Source organism: Solanum lycopersicum, chromosome 8 (assembly GCF_036512215.1).
Source record: "Solanum lycopersicum chromosome 8, SLM_r2.1".
Lineage (NCBI taxonomy): Eukaryota > Viridiplantae > Streptophyta > Magnoliopsida > Solanales > Solanaceae > Solanum > Solanum lycopersicum.
In genome coordinates, this window is record NC_090807.1 from 4289230 (window position 1) to 4309957 (window position 20728).

The window sequence follows — 20728 nt, forward strand, 5'->3', positions numbered from 1 at the left end:
CCAAATAAATAAGAGTTTTGAGTTTTATTCCCTAAATTGATATTTAAGTCAATTTTTGAAACAATTACACATAAAATTTTAAAATAATCACTAATTAAATATTTACTAAAACAAGTAGAAACTACATAATTAGACATAATCTAATATCATATTTATTACTATTATCTATATTTTAAAAATATTACGTATCTTAAGCATTTTGTATCATATATTGAAGAAGATACACCTAGATACATGTATTTTTATTAGTAAATACACTAAAATATGCATAGATGTGAAAGTTAGGTATCCTAAATACGTACGAATCACACTAGATACTCACTAAATACATGTACGTAGCTGTTTGTGATTCACATGTATACATAGGAGAGTGACGAGTGAGACAGGAGAAAAGCAAGCAAGATTTGGTATGTATCCCAAAAACATGCAAATCTATTTAAATATTATGTATCTGAAATAAATTATACCTAATTTTAACTCATATATCTCGAGATACATATAAAACGTATTTAAATACGCCAAAATTCAACAAAATTTTATAATATTATAAACTAAAAACATATTTAAATAGTTACCTTTTAAACTAGTTACATTTATATAAGTTCCCTGAAATAATAACCAATACATAGAGCCAATGTCCAAATGGTCATTGCCTTGACCATGAAAAGACTTTATTTCTTTTTGACTAATTGAATAAATTGACTATAGTTAATTACATTTTGCAATCAATACCCCAACCTCTACCAACCCCTCCTTTATTTGGTGCTCATATCCATTTTATTTTTAAAATGAAAGAAAAAAAATAGTCTTTCCAAAAAAAACTACACTTTTATTTTATCATATGAAAAAGGAATAAGTCTTCCAAAAACCCCACTTTTATTTCACCATAAGAAAAATGAATAGTTTTCCAAAAACTCTACTTTTATTTCTATCAAATATAATCTTAAGAAAGAAAAATATGTTTGACATTAAGAAATAACATATCTAATATAATTTCACAAATGAAATTTAAAAAAGAAATAATATATACAGACTTTATATCTATTTCATATGGCACAAGTAAAATTAGCCAAAGAATTGGTAAAATTTGTTTTATATTTGATATAGATTGTTATGGTTATAAAATAAAAAATGTTAGAATTATTAAATAGTGATCATAAATAATGTGTTATGTCTTTTTTAGAAATATTAAAAAGGAAATATTATCATGTAAGCTAAAATAGAAAGATAATAATTAATTTAGGTATTAGAAGGAATTAATTAAGAATTAGTTCTTGTAAATAAGTTAGGATGAAAAAGGGGGATGTTTTACCCCATATTTATTTGTTTTATATTAAAAACTAATAGTACATGGTGGATTATATTGCTAACCATTTTTGACTAAAATTTCATTAACTTTTACTTTTTTTTATTTCAAAGTACACAAAAGTGGATGGCTGCTGTTATTTTAATTAAATAAATAAAAACAAAAAGACATATTTGATCTTTTTCTTATTGTGAAATTGAACTTTCCCTTTTTCTCTACAAAAGCTATCTAGAAAATTCTTTCCATAATATACTTTTACCAAAAAAGAATGGATATGAAGAATTTTCATCTTATAAAAAAGTTTATATTATAAATATATATATATGTCATTTATATATATTTCTTTCTCATCTAATTAAAAAGAAGAAGGCTCTCTCTTTAAATTGTGTTAGCTGAAGAAGAAAACCAGTTACAAGTTTTGTTTATATTCTCAGGTGATAATTAATTTAATTATTCCATTGTGTGTGTGTTTATGCTTTTTTTTTTGTCTCACTCTTATTTATGTGATTTCACAAAAAAAAATATCATTTAATAAATTTTGTAGCTAAATAGCAAATTTTGTTATTATAATTCAATTTAGTGATTGGTAAGTGGAAATTTGTTAGCTATGAGTTGTTTAGCGATGAAATTTATAGATAATTTTAGTTTTTTTTAAGTGTGGTTGGACATAAGATTACTCAAGAATTGGAGAAATCTTAATCAATTAATAAACTTGTAGCTTCGTGATGATATAATAAATAAATATGTTAGGAATTCAAAATAAATAAATAAAATCGAACCATGCTTTTCAAGAGAGGTCACCTTCTTTGTTATCGATTTTTTATTTTTAGTCGATTGCTCTATGACAGGCTTCTCGTCTACACTTCGCGTTAGTAAATAATAATTTTAAAATGATGTTTGCTTCCACTTCTCCTTTATTTGAATATGTTTTCTTCCATCCTTCCTGCAACTAAAGGTTAGTGTTTGGAACTAAATAGTTGGTTAGATAATAAATTTTTAGCACTACAATAAAAGAGATATTTAATCGTAATAATTTTTCTTTTTAGTATTATTGTAAAATATTAGGATAATTATGTTAATATTATACTCCTTCTGTCCACAATGTTTGTTAAGGTAAGATCATGTGCTGCTCTCAAAGAAAATTTAATATAAAGTGTAATCTGACTAATATAATTTTACTATAGCAAAAATATCAAAAATCTATACAACTTTTCAATTGAACAAAATTAAGGATATAATTGGAAAAAAAGTCTAATTATTTTTTAATTGATTAAATTGACAATTAATTTTGAACATCTATTTTTGATATACCTATCAAACAATTATGAACGAAAAAAGTATATTTAAAATAAATATTACCGAAGCTTTTAGGAACTTTTATATATAGTACTAGTTATAAATATTCATATTTTTGCCTGTTACAAAAGCATAATATAGCGATAATATTTTTTACATTAAATATCAACTTAGTGCAACTTCTCTCTTTTTATCTAAACTTTGAAATTGACAATATAAGCCATACTCATAGTGCACATGCTTCATTAAGAGCGCACAATAAAAAATGTGTTAATTAATTAGCGACGAAGTTAGAAAAATATATAGTGAAGAAGCTAAAGAAATATATATAAGGGGATTCATAAAATTATTTCCACTTTTAATATAGTATTATTTTCAATGAAAAGACTTAAGTTGAATCGTATTCTTTATATTACCTCATATTTATATAATTAATCATAACTTATTTGAAACGAAAACACGATAATTTATATTGTTGTCATACTCTAAAGTAGCCGGCTCTTTATTTGGGTTGGACTTATGAATTTGGGTAAATTTGGTGAAGGTGTGGTTAGGTGTCAATCCTATATGAGTAGCTAGCTAGGTAGAAGAAATAAATTGATGAATTTAATGATCAATCATTTTTTATTGATTTTTTTAATTTTTAAATTTGATATTAAATCAAAATAAAATAAATAAATTAAAACGAATATTGTAATCTATCCTATCCGATTTCAATTTTGTTATCTAAAAAAGAATCAATTTCATTCAACCTTTGATTCAAAGAACTGCGCTTAGCCCCCTCCCCTATGAAACGGTTCTGCTGCAATGGATGGCAGAGGATTCATAATACCCGTTAACTCGAGTGACACATAAAAAGATATCCCTTTTTTTTCTTCTTTTTTTAATAACTCTCTCTTCTTCTTTTTTTACGTATTTGTGCGTGAAAAAAGTATAGTTTAAATATTATTTATATTTTAGAACATTCTCTTTTGGAAAAACTAAGTCAAATTTGTCATTGTCGCAGTTAATTACAAGTTATTTATATATGACTAACTTAATTAACAAGTTATTGATGACTAATTGGCAGTTAAATATCAATGGAGTGGATTCAAAGAAGGCAAGTGACAATATCTTTACTACTTGTTGTTATTCTCATGGCCTTGAATATCAATAGTCTTCATGGAGGACTAATTGGTCCAGGTGAGAAGTCAAAATTTAAAATTTATTTACGATATTTATTACATCAAAAAATACACGTGTTATTTCTTGCCTTTTATACATATATATGTATATATAGACATATATAGAGAGAGAGATTCAAATTATAATTTTGATCCTTTCATCCTAAACTATTTTAACTTAATTAACATTCGAATTTATTCAAAACCTCAAATTTATAATTCGATTCATTTTAATCTGCTTAGTTGACATCCCTAATTTTTCACTTCTAACACTCTCTCCGCTACACATTTGATACTTTTTAGTTTGTAATAATTAATTAAAGGTAAATTTTAATATCTTTGGTTTATTAAATTTATTATAAGTTAAAACTATCTTTACATACTATAATATATGCAATTTTCAACAAAGTAAACATACTTAAAAAGATTTGATCTCCATTTTAAATTTTGGATTTTTGTTTTAGTTATTCTTTGACTTTTATATTTTCTTTTTTCTCAATCTTTCTCCAAAATAATTTAATACATTTTGCAGAAAGAAAATTAGTTGAAATAGAAAAACAAACAGGATCTGATGACACTGTGAGGATTGATCCTTTGAAGAACTTCAAAAAATATAGAGGAGGATTTGATATTACAGAAAAACACTATTGGAGCGTAAGTTATCATCTCTCATCTTGTTAAAAAATATTTTTTACATTATCGATGTGATTTAATCCACTATAACATAGGAGTAGTATATATTTTATTTTCCATACCGGCCACTACTATCACCTATTATTACTATTACGTCAATTATTTTGATTTTTGAGAAAATTATTTTTCTAATCGTATATATAAGTAGTAGTATCGCGTATTTATCTACTTATTCTTGAGTTATAATTAATTACTTTGTACATACATATATTACTGTGGTTATTTCGATTTTTGAGAAAATTGTTTTTCCAATCATCATATATATAAGTAATAGTCGTGTATTATCTACTTATTCTTGAATTATTATTACTTTGTATATACATGTATTAATGTGGTTATTTCGATTTTTGACAAAATTATTTTTCCAGTCATATATATAAGTAATAGCATCGTGTATTATCTACTTATTCTTGAATTATTATTACTTTGTATATACATATATTACTGTGGTTATTTCGATTTTTAAGAAAATTGTTTTTCCAATCATCATATATATAAGTAGTAGTATCGCATATTTATCTACTTATTCTTGAATAATTATTAATTACTTTGTATATACATGTATTAATGTGGTTATTTCGATTTTTGACAAAATTATTTTTCCAATCATATATATAAGTAATAGCATCGTGTATTATCTACTTATTCTTGAATTATTATTACTTTGTATATACATGTATTAATGTGGTTATTTCGATTTTTGACAAAATTATTTTTCCAATCATATATATATATATATATATATATATATATATATAAGTAGTAGTATCGCGTATTATGTACTTATTCTTAAATTATTATTACTTTATATATATATACATGTATTACTGTGGTTAAATTAATTGGATTTTAATTTGTCTGATTTTTCTAATTTACAATCTAAGATAGGGGTCTATGTCAAACTTCCTCGTGTCATCGAAAATGAAAGTCTAGGTGATAATTAATGAAAAAAGAAGAAGAAAAATGTCTATAACTTTTGTGAGATTTCAAGATGCATGTTAGATACTTATAAATGTTTGTTTGATTCATATAAAAAGAAATTAATTTGTAAAAAAACTAAATTTTAATATTTGGTGCAGTCCACTATTTTTACAGGTATATATGGCTATGCTATTGCTGTGATATGGCTTTTATGTGGCTTAGGATATGGATTATTTCTTGTTGCTTCAACTTATTGTTGCAAAAGAAACAAGAGAAAGCTCAAAAAGAGATCAACTTGTTGTTATCATAAACATGATTGCTATCTCTGGATTATTGTCTCAGCCATTTTCTTGACAGTTTTAGCCATGTGAGTTTCTTACTTCACAAACTTGTTTGCATCAAAATTCAAAAAGACATGTGCATATAATCATCTTATTTGAATCAGAGCCGGATTTAGGATGGATTCTATAAGTTTAATTAAATCATTCGCTAACTTAAGTTATTTAAATTCTTTATATTGTCGCACTTATATCGACACAATATGTGTGTTTAGTGTGGATATCATAAGGAAGTCGAACAACTGCTTCAAATATAGTATCAGAAAGTATTGCTTGTAGAACTTTAATTTCTACCAATAAATTAAAATTGGGTATATAGTTGTATAATGTGTGAGAATGTTTTTTTTCGAGTTTTAGATATGAAAAAATTCTTGATAGATTAGTATGCACAGATGCATGCATCTAAATAACGGCATCTTCGTCGACATAATTACACTATATATGTATATGTTGTATCTATGCACATATACATGTATCTGGATAACTATATCTTCATCTTCATGTTTTTTTCAACTATGTATCTATGCACACATACACTAGATACATCAATTTATTTTTTTATATTAGACTTTAATACTGAATACAGTAGATGAAATTGTTGTACACAGATACACCGAATACATCCGTGCATATTTGATACTTGATACACAAATACAAGAAAGTGTGAAACACATATACATTCTTAAACACAAATATAAAGGAGTAGAGAAATGAGATACATTCTCTAGATACAGTGTATCTAGATGCAAATATATTTATATTATATGCTAACTAACTCTAGACATAAAATTATTTATCAAACATGAAATTCAACCCCTAGATTCACACACAATATCAAATACCTCACGCTCATAAAGATTGAATAACATGATTGCTATCTAGCTCAAAACATACACACGCGTTCTGAACCTACTAACTTTAGATTCTAGATTCGCTTCTGATATAGTTTGTTTGCAGAATTGCAACAGGGTTGGTTCTAGGAGGGAATGGGAATTTCCATTCAAGAACAGATAAAGTGGTGGATATAATAATTGATACAGCAGATGGAGCATCAGATACAATTTATACTACAACTAAAGCTATGAGAGAAATGAATAGTGGATTAGAAGGGACTGAAATAGGTCAAGAAGCTTCTAATTTCTTAATTCCAACTTCTAGAAGACTTGATACACAAGCTGATGACATAAGTAGAGAAGCCAGAAAAAATAGGAGATTAATTGAAAAACTCCTCAACATAGTGTAAGTCTCTCTCACTCTTCGCGCTTCTAGATATGTGATTTTTGACCTTTTCTTATATTTTCATCATTCTAACGTCAAACATCTTTATTATTTTACATAAATATATGGTATATTTATAATCACAATTTTAAGAAAACAAAAGTTTAATTTTTAAATTTCATGTCAAATTAAATTATATTACGTTATATTAAAAATATGTGTTTCTATATTTACAGGTACATAGTGACTATAGTGATTATTTCTCTTAACTTGGTTGCTCTAATTGCTCTCTCAGGTAAAACAGTATGTATTTTTTTTATTTATGTTTTTGCTTAGACCAAATCCATTTTTACTATAAAGTTTAGTTAGATTTGATCTTGTCTAACTATAGTTGTCTAATATCATTACAAATTTAGATAAAATACATTGTCATAACATTATAATTTTTTTAATTGCAGTATTTGGGATACTCAAATTTAGAACCACCCTTAAATTGTAAGTATCTATTTTTATTATATATGTCATAATCAATCTAAGAAAGACTCAACTTTATATTTATTTAATATGGTCATATATAGTCCAATAAAATTACAAATAATATAACAGTCATTTGCCCCTATTTTGTGTTGGGCATTAATTTGATTTCTAGAAGCAAAAATTAAAGGAATATTTATTTAAAAAACAAAACGTGCGATTAATTAAATTGCATTAATCAAGCTTCTAACACATTTTTTTTATAATTTGAATGCAGTCTCATTGCATTATGCTGGATCTTTACAGCTCTGTGCTGGTTCCTTTTTGGGATTTATTTTTTCATAGACAAGTATGAAAACTATACATTCTCAAATAATTCTTATTTCAAAACTTTATAATATACTTTGAATTCTAATAATAATAATTGTGGCATATAATTTTTGCAGTTTTGCTGGAGATACATGCACTGCACTAGAAAATTTTCAATCAGATCCTATTAATAGCAGTTTGAGTTCAATTCTTCCCTGTGATGAATTGGTTTCAGCTGAATCAGTCCTTCTTGATGTTAGTCAAGGGGTACATCAAATGGTCAACGAGGTTCGCTCGCTACTAAAAAAATCACTATTTTTCGTTACATTAGTGACTATTTCCACAATTTGAAAATTGCAGGTGAACCAAAAGTTATCTATAGAATATGGAAATGTTGCCCAAATTTGTAATCCTTTCTCTGGTCCACCACAATATAACTACGAGCCAGGGAACTGTTCCTCTACTACGATTCGCGTAGGAGACCTTCCTCGGGTAATTTCGAGTTTAATTTCACGTATGGTCATCATGAACGTTGTTCAGTTACTTTAACGTGACAAAAAACAATACTACTTTTGATCTGAAAACCTCTATTTTCTTTTTTTTTTATGAAGATATTCAAGATGTTAACCTGCACTGATCCAACTTGCACTGGAGGAGTCATGATCTCTCCTCGAGATTTCAACACAGTCGAGGCTTACACAACCGCGGTCCAGAAAATCCTCGATGTGTACCCTGGAATGGAGAATCTAACTCAATGTGACACAGTGTTTAATGCGTTCGATGATATCATTGACAATCACTGCAAACCATTGAAGAAAAGCGCGCATTTGGTATGGGGAGGACTTGTTTTCCTCTCAGTAGTAATGGTAACGTTAGTCCTCGTGTGGTCATTCCAAGCACACCATGAAGAGAATCGTAACAACTTAGATAGCTCCATCAAGCCTCATTCTGTAGAAGCAGATATGATGGAATTCAACACTGGCTCAAATCCTGTTTCAGACATGTAAATAATACAATATTTGATTAGGTAGTTGGAAAGAGCATAGGCATTTTAACAGAGTCATCATTGTTACGAGGTTAGAGAGCATCCTACACAAAGCGGCATTTCATTCTTTTAGGGGTGGAAGAAAATGTGGTAAGAGTTATAGGACCATATATTTCTTTATATATATATACTGTATAGAAAATTCTTGTTTCTTCACAAGGTTAAAGAAGCCAGCTATGGGGATGAACCCCTCAAGTGGCATGTATTAAATTTTATAAAGCAAGAAAAGGTCTGCTTGGTAAATTATTCTGCCTGGATATATACTATATAGTTTTTTTTGTTAAATATTATGTCTGTCAAACTTAGTATGCATCAGATACATGGTACTGTACAACGGTATAACTAACCGCTAATAAAGTTCTGGGTAGGGGAGTAAATACAATAACAATAACATGTACCAGTGAAATCTTACGAGTGGAGTTTGTGGAAGAGTAGAGTATACACACCTTAATCCTACGTTGTGGAGGTAAAGAGACTGTTTTTGGAGAAACCTCAGCTTGAGTACAACAAATCAAAGTAGGTATGAAGAAGGTAAACAACAATGAAGAAAGATAACTAATAAGAGAATAGTAACAATCATAAAATCCATTAGCAATTGAGCACCCTACTTTTTATCGAGACAATCTAGACGCTTCAACTTGGCACAGGTGTGTCTCGTTAACACTTTTTAACTTTGAAAATGCACATCTAGACACACCTTTAAAGGTACACATTTTTGTTAAATTGTCAGAAAATATCATGTCGAAAACCACAGACCTCCAAATAAAAAATGTATAACAATCTTGTTTAAACTTAAGGGAGCACCCCCAATCACAACTGGATTATAAATTTGCAACACCAAAGGAAAATATAAAAATTTCATTTCCTTATTTGCATATTGTCCGTTGATATCAGACATCACCAAGATACATAATCAAGAAACAGTATCCATCCATGCTGAAGAACACGATCTGACGATGGTGCTACACTTCAGTTTCCTTCATCCTACAAGAAAAAGGCAGAAGAGCTGTAAGATCATTAAGTATTAACAATCTAAGCAAAACTCAGTAAACTGAAGCAGTTAGCCAAGTAAAAGAGCAGCAAATGGACGACGATGATCTCAACTCAAGAGCCAAAAACAGTCAGATCTGATGCTCTCATCCAAAACAAATCCATACTCTAAATCAGAGTATATGTTAAAAAATGGGTCTAACTTGACCCCAAAGCCTACAAATTGAGATAACAACTCATCCTCAAGCAATGTGAAACATTCTTCTTTTTCTTTTTGGTTCTAAAAAGGTGATATGGTGCGTTCAGTAGCAAAGTCAATCAAGCAATAAATCAACAAACACCATTTAGTGCCTTCAGGCACAAACCCAAAGAATGGAGCATTGTATGTATCCTGCCAACAATGATGACCAAACTGTTAAAAGTGTGATGCCCTGAAAACAACAGAGCCACATACACCGAGAAAGAAGCTATGCTAATAGCATCAGTGTGTGATATCTTTTTCATCATTGTCCCTCCTCTGCCCATGGGTCTAAATGAGTTAGCAACACAGTAACAACCAGTACTATAATTGCCACGTCAATTGTAACAGCAAAGTACTTCAAGTACGAGAAACACTTGGTGAAGCAAAAAAGACATTTTGAATAATTGAATATGTGAAATTGGTGGGTGGAAATAAATACAAAAGAGAAAGGACCAAGTGAAGTGCCACAGAGCTGCTTCAAAAAAAATTCACACATCACTTTGCCCCTTGCTCAAATCCCTGGCGTGTAAAAACAACCTCGTTTTACAAATGGCTGCATTCATTAGTTTTCATGCAACAAGTAAAAGAAAAGGGAAGGCAGGGACACAACGAATTCTTCTGGTCCATTTGGGAAAATACTGTTCATCTATTCTACAGTAAGTTATCAAAGATCTTAGAAATTATGTAAGTAAAACTTTTTGGAGGGGGGGACTACACTTTGATGTAGTAGACTTATGGATATATAGAAGTAAATGTTACCTTTCTCATAACAAAAAGCAACCGGGTCTGGAGCAGAACAGTAACACGACAAGCCAAGGCTCATCATCAAAAGAGGTTTGAGTTTGCACACCATTAGCAGATGGGAAAAGCGGATAATTTATGAGTATGCCAAATAAATCCCATGAGCCAGAAAGCTACATAGTTTGTGACACTCCGAGAGGTAATTCAAATTCATACATGTGCTGGAAAGTTGACAGCACCATCAAACAGACTTGGAAGATCATACCTGCAGAAAGTTTTTGGAGTATTTGGAGGGAAAGGAATAGAAGATGTTTGATGGTCTATCAATTCCTTTACAGTCTCTTGCTGGATGCCTAATCTGTCTGTACAATTGGGTCAGTATGTGCACGGTAGATTCCCAAGGATTGTTGCTTGTACTTCTGTAACTAATTTGCATCTTCTTGATGCCTTTAATGAAACATTTACTTCATTAAAAAAAAAGGCGCGGGGTCTAGAAAGGCTGGAGGTCATGAATTTGCCTGAACTTGAGGTAGTTGTTGTTGCTTCAAAAGATAAATTCTCTCCATAAATAGCGACAAGCAGTGTAGGTCAAATCCATGAATGAAGGAAGAGAGAGATGCAGAATCAGCCAAGGATAGAGGAAGACAGAGACCACACAATCGAGTACCTCTTCCCCAGGGTCTAGAAACACAAAGTAGCTACTACCACTTCAAAAGACAGAATCTATGTCCATAAATGACACAGTCAATGGAGGTTGAAGCCAAGGATAGAGGAAGAGAGAGAATGAAAAATCAAGTACCCCCGGAGGGTCTAGAAAAGACTGAATGTTAATTATTTGTGAATTTTTGGCGTTAATTTTATAATTTTTTTCATATTTTTTATTAATCAACTCATTTTCGGAATTTATCAAAAGAAATAAAAATTAAACAAAATTGTTGAAAATCGTCGGATAATTTATTTAAAAGGGGGTTGATTTATGGGTCGGATTAGGTGTTTATGAGTCCGAATATCTTTTCATTTTCATATAAATGTCATGTGGTTAGGTCAAAATGACATGGCAAATCCATGTGGCATTTACAAAAATTAAAAATGAGTTGAATATGTCCAACATGACATCTAACGCCCATAAGGGCATATTTGGACCAAAAGTTGGATGGCGAGGGCATGAGTGAACCAAACTTTAAATGGAGGGTACATTTAGACCTTTTTGAATAGTTTAGGGGCATATTTGACCCTTTTCCCATTAAATAATTGGACTTTTTACCATTAGTAGAGTTTACTATTTCGAAATTCAAAGAGTATCCTCTAATTCTTCAATTTAAATATCATTTAACATTTTGATAACTAAAACTTGAATTTAATGGACTTAGATTTTAATTCACCTTCAAATTATAGTTTGTACAAGGGCTGATGGCTGATTATTGTCAATACTCAATTGTCAGCGAAGTTTGTAACCTATATGGTCTTCAACAAGAGTGAACGGGCAGAATCTCTAACCCATTCCATTGCCTCTACAGACTTAAGAAGGGGAGGAGGTAAACATCGAAAGAGAGAACTAGAATTGGATTTAGTAATTGAGAAGAGAAGACAAAAATAAACATTTTACCAATGTGTGGGCAATGTATGTTCTATATTTGAGTGAACTAAAACATGGCATGGTGTTAACTTACTACATCCATGTAGCTCTCACATGGTCATACAGACATATCAACTGTAAAGGCCACAAGGTTTACACTTTAATCTCTTAAAAGCTCAAAAACCATTAGGGGTCGTTTCGTTGGGAACAAGTTATCTAGAATCAGTTTTTTGGGGTTAGCTATCTTGGGATATGTATATGGGATAACTTATCCCATCACTATGATATAAATGGTGGAATAAGTTATCCAAACATGACAATCAAACAAGATACAAAAGTTTTATCTCATCACTATTTTCTTATCCCATCACTTTTTATTTTTATCTCTCACACCAAACGACCCCTTATAACTTTTAAATTTTAACTCCCAAAAGCTTTAGCCATGTGACCACCTGGTATATTCATTGTGACAACCTGGTATATTCACTCTTCGATTTCAGCTAAACCTTTTTGAGTTCTCACAGAACTTAGGCCACAACTACTGTTAGCTCAATTCTTATATAGGCCATAAAATACAATCTGATATCATCTAAGAGAAATGATGGCTATGTTTGTGTAAATATCAGCCTTTAGAGGGCTTTTATTTCACAAGAAAACTGCATCAGTGGTTCCAACTATGAAACTGCAAGCTTTCACGTTTCTTTCTTTAGGAGAGAATATTGTACATAGTTTTGCATCTCTGTGATAGAAAATTTATATCTTAGCATAATAGAGGTATGAAAATCACGAACCGTTATGTTTGACTAAAACCATATCAGGGTTTTACAGTAGGGACGACATGGCACGCCTTTTTGAAGTTGCCCCGCCTCGCCCGAAAAAGGCGATGACCCCTCGCCTCACCTTATCGCCAAAGGCAAAAGGCAAGCGCGTTTCATAACACTATTCCATAGAGCAGCTATAAGACCGACAATGTTATATGGTGTGAATGATTGGCTACAAAGATCCAACATATCCATAAAATGTTGCAGAAATAAGGATGTTATGATGCATGTGTGGTCTTACCAGATTATATAAGATTAAAAATGACCACATTTGCTAGAAGATACAAGTAGCACGCATTGAGGATAAATGTGAGAAGGTCGCTTGAGATGGTTTCGACATGTTCTGTGTCGACCTACCATGTACTGATCATTAGGAATTAAACTATGGTAAGTGAAGGTGAGAATTTTAGACTTGTATGAGAATTTCTAATATTATTATTATTATTGTTATTTTTGATATAGTATTACTACTATTAGATATATAACTTCTGTTACTATTTGTTGTACCTTGTCATTCGGTTAACGTATTATTTAGTTGTAAATATTGTACTAAATGATTTGTCATGCTTTATATAGTATTTTACCCTGACCTCTTCCCTTCCGTTATTTCCTTCTACATACTGCTTTGGACTATTTCTCTCGAGTGTCTATCGAAAATAGTCTCTCTAGCCGCAAGTTAGGGGTAAAGTGAGTGTAAGTTCAACCATGTCCAGACCCCACTTTGTGGAATTACACTGGGTATGTATTGTTGTTGTTATATATAATTAACTTACTTTTCACTTCTATTTTTTTCGTATTGTGATGACGTGAAGTAATCTTAAATGAAGAAGTGAGGATTCATATAATCGACCCAACTTGTTTTGGTGTTGATGCGTAATCATTATTGGCGGTGGTAGTATTTTAGCCAACTTACATATACCTCAACTAAACGAGGATAACACTGGAGCAAGCCAACATCTGAAAAATTCTCGCAAGAGGTCAGACCACAGTAAAAATCCATATTTCTCAAGGTGTGAATATGCTGATATCAGAAAAACACATTTCACTATACACATTCAATCTCAATGTTCTGGTGTGCACAAAATGTCAATATCCTTTTCAGAAGTATCAATTCATTTTTATTTTGCTGAGCATTCTTCTTTTCCTCTTTGACAAGAACTAAACAAAGCTTAATTCCAGTGAAATGTGCTTATCAATAACCAACCATACTAAAAAAAACATAAATTAACAACGATTTCCATTATTTCTATATAATACCCAAAAAAAATTTAGATTACCTGCTGAGTATTAGGAATATCATGAAGCGCTGATTCAAGATTGGAAACCCTAGTCCCCAATACACCGAATTTCTCCTCCAACTAAAAAAAATGATGAAAAAATTGAAAACCTAAATCAAACATTGAAAAATTTTTCACAAAAACAATAATAATAATAAAGGTAGAGAAAAATACTTGGGAAGAAAGAGAGAGTTGATGAGCCCATAGATCTCTGAATATGAATTGAGACATTGCAGCTGAAGCTGAAGTGAAACCTATTGTGAACCATACCAATCTTATTCGCATCATCTTCTCCTTCCTCTTTTTTCTTTTGATTAGCCCTTTTCAAATTAGTAGCTTTGATTTTGTTTATTTTTTTCATTTTGGGATATAATTATATAAAATGTCAAACTCATAAATTCTACTTTGTCATCGTACCTACGGTTTCATTTAATTTTAATTTGTAACAAATATTTTTATCATTTGTCTTTTTCCTTTGAATCTCGATGGCTACTCTCTGAAATTTTGCTCTCATTGTGTGTTCGTCTCTCTCATTTTGTTTATATTTGTATAAAGCGAGAGAGAATTGTATGTACAAATACAACGACATAACTCTTCGTCCTATACATTTATAATTATGCAAATATAAATTTTCTCATGCCTAGTTCTCTTTTGTCTTTCTCGCTTTATACGAACTTTGTATTAAGCGAGAGAGAAATTTGATATACAAATACAAACGTTTTAATTCAATTCATCGTACACAAATTTAAATTTTATGCAAATATACAAACACAAACATTGATACATATACAATATTAGTTAGATATATAGAATTATATAATTGATATACATATACAATCACTCGATTTTATACAAATAAAATGCCTGCAAATCAGACCATGCGATTCATACAAATCAGATGCACGCAAATAGCAAAATTGTAGCTATAGAGTGCTACTATAATTTTTATGTTTGTTATTCCTAAAATTTGCTCGTAGAAAAAAATGGTTATTCGGCTATATTATTTATCAAAAATGTCCGATGCGACCTTTCTTTCTTCTTTTGTGTCTTTTTTTCTTCATCACCGTATTCTTTGTTGCTTTCCTTTTTAAAAAAACTAAATTGATGTACTACAAAAATATATTGTTTCAAGTGAATTGTATATTAAAAAACTTAAAATATCGAGAGGATAATAAATTTAAATTTATAAACTGTTTAGAGGTGATTTTGAGTTGATCGGGGTTGATTAATGTATAGTTGAGTTATATCCAGTTTTGATTGTATCATAATATATTATTAGTGTAAATTCATATATGTTTAAGTTATATTCAACTTTTTAAGTGTATCATAATGTGTAGTCAATGTATACTTTCTATGATTTTTGACTTTTTTTAGTAAATCAAAACATGGCTATATTTATTGTAAACTAATTTTTCCATCAAATCTATTTGACTTATTCCTCTCATTTTCTTAAATTATTTTTTGATTGAGCTAGTAGACGAGGTCATCTCAACAAGACTAGGAACTTAAAGTCAAACTTCATCATAAGGAGGCTTTAAATTTTTTTAATTGACATATATAAGCGAATATTTAGTGTAATCCTACAAGTAAGTTTGGCAGCGAAATCGGTAAATTCCAGTTACTGATTCGGTCCGGATTGATTCCGAATCAGTTAATCCCGATATAGATCTATTCGATCCGGTTCCGGAATAGGTAACGGGACGGAAATCGAGATTTACCGGTCCCTCCTGGTTCCAGAAATTACCGATCGTTACCGGTCTGGTCCGGTCAATTTTTTTTTAATATATCCATTTATAGCCGTTGGGTAACGGCTAGTGGGCCCCCCAACGGCTATTTGACCCAAATTTCAGCCAATGACACTCCTACCCCACCCCAAACTTTTTTAATACCCTAAAATTTTAAAAATTACACTTTAACCCATTTTTTACTTATAAATATCCCCAAATTCATTCTTTTAAATTACAAAATCATTTATTCATCTTCTACTCTCTCAACTTTCTACTCTCTAATCTCTAATTCTCTAATATAATAATCTTAAATTCCGGTGTTACCTTATTTGGTCTTTGGAAATTGGATTTGGAGCTTCAAAATTCAACTTTCAACTTTCCATGTTCGGCTTTCGGCGGTCATAAACGTCTACTTTTTTTAAGTAGATGTTCGGTACATTCGTTCCAACTTTTATTTTACATTTCATTTATATTTAAATAATTATTTATTTATTTTGTGATTTATTATTTGCATTACATTTTTCTATTATATATAATCTCATGTTTAATATTTTAATATGGATTTCGGTAAAAATATTGTTCAAAAAAGAAAGGGTAAAATAAGTGCATTAGAGCATGTAAAAAATATGTGTAACTTTACATCCTCCAATAATGCAAAACCCGATAGTTCTTCTAAATCAAAAACTAAAAAATCTACTATATTTAGAATAAATACGGATGATTATACACATGTTGATGATACGATTTTAATATTGATAGTAATTCAAGATTAGATCCTTATCATGAACATTTATAACGTCGCTTTGGTAATTTTGATGAGGATTTGCCTAATGATAATGATAATGATAATGATAATGATATTGATAATTATACTGATACGCCTACTTTTGATGATGATGATAATGAAACTGAGCCACCTGCGACTACTAATACTCCCAGTCCCGCTCCCTTTCGTTGTCTTTTCCCTGTTCCCCCTGTACATCCTAGGCCTAAGGTAGAACATGCTAAAAAATCATTTTTTTGGCAATTTATGACACAAAATGAAGAAAAATCACAAGCTATTTGTAATAAATGTAAACATAGATTAAATCATAAAACTGTTGGTAAATCTAGGGGACAAGACATTTGAATAGTCATTTAATGTCTTGTTGTAAAAATGAATTTTTGCATGCTAAAGCGGTAGCGGAAACTAAAAGAAACGGTACCCTCCTTCCTGAAAATGTAGGAGTAGGCGGCTCTAACATGGTACAAACACAATTAAATCCGTCTAATGTTTCTGCCTCTAGTTTACCACTTTCATATAGTAGAGAAAAAGATCTTGAAGAACTAGCTAAAATGGTATGTGTTATGGGTTTGTCATTTAGTTTTGCTGAAAATTCCGATTTTATACATTATATTCAAATTGTATATAATCCAAATTTTAAAGGTTTTGCTAGAATTACAATAAAAAAGGTTGTATTTGATTATCATGCACAACATTTTTAATATCTTCATTGTTTATTTTATTATAATACTTGTAAAATAGCTATTACTTCTGATATGGGTCGTAGTGTAAACGGTTATGATTATTTGACTGTTACTGCAAATTGATAGTTATATTGCTCAAACTATTTTAGATATTTTACAAAGTTATGGAATATGTGATAAAATAAGTAGTATAACTTTAGATAATGCTTCAAGTAATAATGCTGTTGTTGAATATTTAAAATCTACACGTTGTCCTTTCTATGGTGATAATTATCATATTATGTGTACTGCACATATATATAATTTGATGGTTAGAGATGGTGTACATATGTATGATAACAGATGTACGAAAGTTGAAAATGCATGTCATTTTATATTTAAATGTCAAGTTAAGTCTAGACGTAAAGATTTTTAAAATCGTTGTTTTGCAAATAATCTTCCACCTAGATAAAATCCAAAAACAGTGGCTACTAGTTGGAATACTTTATATGAAATGCTTGTAGTCGCTTATGAATATAGAATACCCTTACAAATGGTTTGGAATGCTCACAACTCTGATATGACATATAGGCTAGATGATAATGATTGACGTGATATAAATGAACTTATAGATTTCCTAAATTTTTTTTTACTTAACTACAAAAAGAATATTTGTACTTTATAGTCCATTAATTTGTACTGTTTTGCCTGATATTTGTACAATTTCTTCTAAATTATATAAATTTAAAAATAAACTAAGATTTCAACAAATCATTGGAAAAATGATTCTAAAATTTAAAAAATATTATATTCCTATTCCTCAAATTTATTTAACTGCATGTTTGTTAAACCCTCAGTATAAAGATGTATATGCATCAAAAATGGTTGAAAAACTATATTTTAACTTGGATATTGATGATGCATTAGAAGAAATTCCTAGTTGTCAACAAGTTAAAGATAGCATAAAAATTAAAGCTAGAAAATTGTATGATTTATATAATGCTAATATAAATTTATCAAGTGAAAATGAACCCCAAAGCTCTTGGAGTAGATTTGATGAAGATAATATTGATGCTTATTTACAGGATTATCTTTAACTTTCTCACGATAATAGAAATGATTTTGATGCTTATGTTAATCAAAATATAGAACATACTGAAGATATTCTAGCATGGTGGAGAAATCGCGACAAAGGATTTCCAAAACTACAACCGACGGCTCGAGATATATTAGCAATGCAAACGTCGTCAGTAGCTTCGGAAGGCGTCTTTAGTGCATCAAGGTTTCAACTTGGAGAACATAAGCATTCACTAGCAGCCGACAGCTTGGAGATATTGGTATTATTTCGAGATTGGATTAATGCCGAGAGAAGAAATTTGGATCGTGAACAACTACCGACCAAATTTCAAGATGACGTTGATGAAGTAATGCAGGATTATAGTGACGATGGGATTGAAGCAATGTAAGATCTTTCTATTCAACCGATTCCCGAACATGTTACTAAAGAAATGTTGAATGATTTACGAAGGGATTTAGATGGTGTCACCAACTATTAGTAAAAGTATGACCTCCCTAGAAGGTGGCTGTGTAGATTAAATCTTTTAATACTCTACTAATATTTTTGTAAATGCAATTGTAAATCAAATAAATATTAATAAAAATATAGGCTATTCGCCTTAATTTAATTTTTAATATTGTTGTATTAATTTAATTTTTAATATTGTCAATTTTTAATTTTATAACTTTAAAGTTTGAATTTAAAAATTTCAAACTTTAAGAGTTTGAAATTTAAATTTTATAACTTTAAAATTTGAATTTAAAATTTTCAAACTTTAAAAGTTTGAATTTAAAATTTTCAAACTTAAAAATTTTGAAATTAAATTTTATAATGTAAAGTTTGAATTTAAAATTTTCAAACATTTAAGTTTATAAAATTTAAATTAAAGTTTGAATTTAAAAATTTCAAACTTTAAGAGTTTGAAATTTAAATTTTATAACTTTAAAGTTTGAAAATTTAAAATTTTTTAACTTTTAAAGTTTGAAATTTAAATTTTTAATTATTATGATAAAAATTACATTCAATTAAAAAAAATTAAATCTTTAAGTTTTAAATATATATTTTTTTTAATAACGGTCCGTCCCGGTTATCGGTCCGGTCCGGTATACTACCGGTTCTCTTTCGGACCGGGACGGAACACGAAATAATTTATCGATTTACCGATTCGGTCCGGTACCGGTTCTCACAGTATTGGTTCCGTATCGGTTCCGGAACTTATCGGTCAGGTTCACCCGGTTCCGACACCACCGCCAGTCTTACCTACAAGTAAAATTTGGAGAGGGTTGGATGTACACAATCTTATAAAGTAGCATAATGTAAATAGTGCAGTTTTTTAATGGAAAGATATAATATAAAGTTAGAACAATAAAGTTGGTTCAAGAATTTTGAGAAGTTGATATAATTATATCGAAACAGCGTTGCACTACACTTGAAAGGCCGATATAAAGATATTCAAATAGCGTCAAGTTTTTGTAATGTTTGAAATTTGACGAGAACATTAAAAATGAATTTGATATTTTTCTAAACATACAAATAGATTATGCATTTTGCAAATATGTTGAAGGTGTGACCACTTGGGAGACCGTCAAGATATAGATGAGACAAAAAAATAGATAGTCACATAAAAAAAATACGATAATCACCTAACTTATTTCATTTCTAAAATTTTGTGTGAGCGCGCGTAATACATCTTTTTAAGAAAAAAAATTGAGACAGTTGTTTTAGTGATATTTATCATGATCTAAAAATGAACGTGATAACACTCATCTTACCCCACAAAGACAAGTCGACCTAAAGATCAATACGGTAAATGCGGAAAATAATGTCAACTTAATTAAACCCCAAACCTGGTTATCACGTATAAAGACTTCTAATGTATTATAACACAATTGAAAGAAAATACAAGTCTCAAATGATCTTGTTTCTAGAATAACAAAATCATAAATAAGGAGAAAGAATGTCTCATGAGATGACAAGTAATTACCTCAAAAATATCCACAAGAAGCCTTCAGAAAAGAAGAGAATATAAATGATCACAAAAGTTCAGACTCGTAACCTACAAAAATGAAGAAACAATGGGTGAGCATCA

The 20728-nt window shown here is 29.8% G+C and overlaps 1 protein-coding gene and 1 non-coding gene across 2 annotated transcripts; one reads left to right on the forward strand and one right to left on the reverse strand.

The window, feature by feature from the left end:
* The first annotated feature begins 1481 nt into the window (after window positions 1-1481).
* On the forward strand, window positions 1482-9048 carry LOC101249108 (uncharacterized). The gene is made up of 11 exons (XM_004244701.5): window positions 1482-1740; window positions 3672-3784; window positions 4298-4419; window positions 5538-5746; window positions 6675-6956; window positions 7172-7230; window positions 7394-7430; window positions 7687-7758; window positions 7856-8006; window positions 8079-8210; window positions 8330-9048. The coding sequence occupies exons 2-11, from the start codon at window positions 3682-3684 to the stop codon at window positions 8723-8725; spliced, it is 1563 nt and encodes a 520-aa protein (XP_004244749.1). The 5' UTR covers window positions 1482-1740; window positions 3672-3681; the 3' UTR covers window positions 8726-9048.
* A 413-nt stretch (window positions 9049-9461) lies between these two features.
* On the reverse strand, window positions 9462-14856 carry LOC101249388 (uncharacterized). Its single transcript, XR_002028421.3, has 3 exons — window positions 14584-14856; window positions 14410-14490; window positions 9462-9747 (listed from the first exon to the last, which is right to left on the reverse strand). It is a non-coding gene; the product is annotated as an uncharacterized protein (transcript).
* Window positions 14857-20728: the final 5872 nt, after the last annotated feature.

Excerpts from the sequence above, each read along its gene's own strand:
- LOC101249108 (XM_004244701.5), top strand. The coding sequence starts at position 3,682 with ATGGAGTGGATTCAAAGAAGGCAAGTGACAATATCTTTACTACTTGTT. Across the intron at positions 4,420-5,537 it reads CAGAAAAACACTATTGGAGC|TCCACTATTTTTACAGGTAT; the intron begins GTAAGTTATCAT and ends TATTTGGTGCAG. Across the intron at positions 5,747-6,674 it reads TTCTTGACAGTTTTAGCCAT|AATTGCAACAGGGTTGGTTC; the intron begins GTGAGTTTCTTA and ends GTTTGTTTGCAG.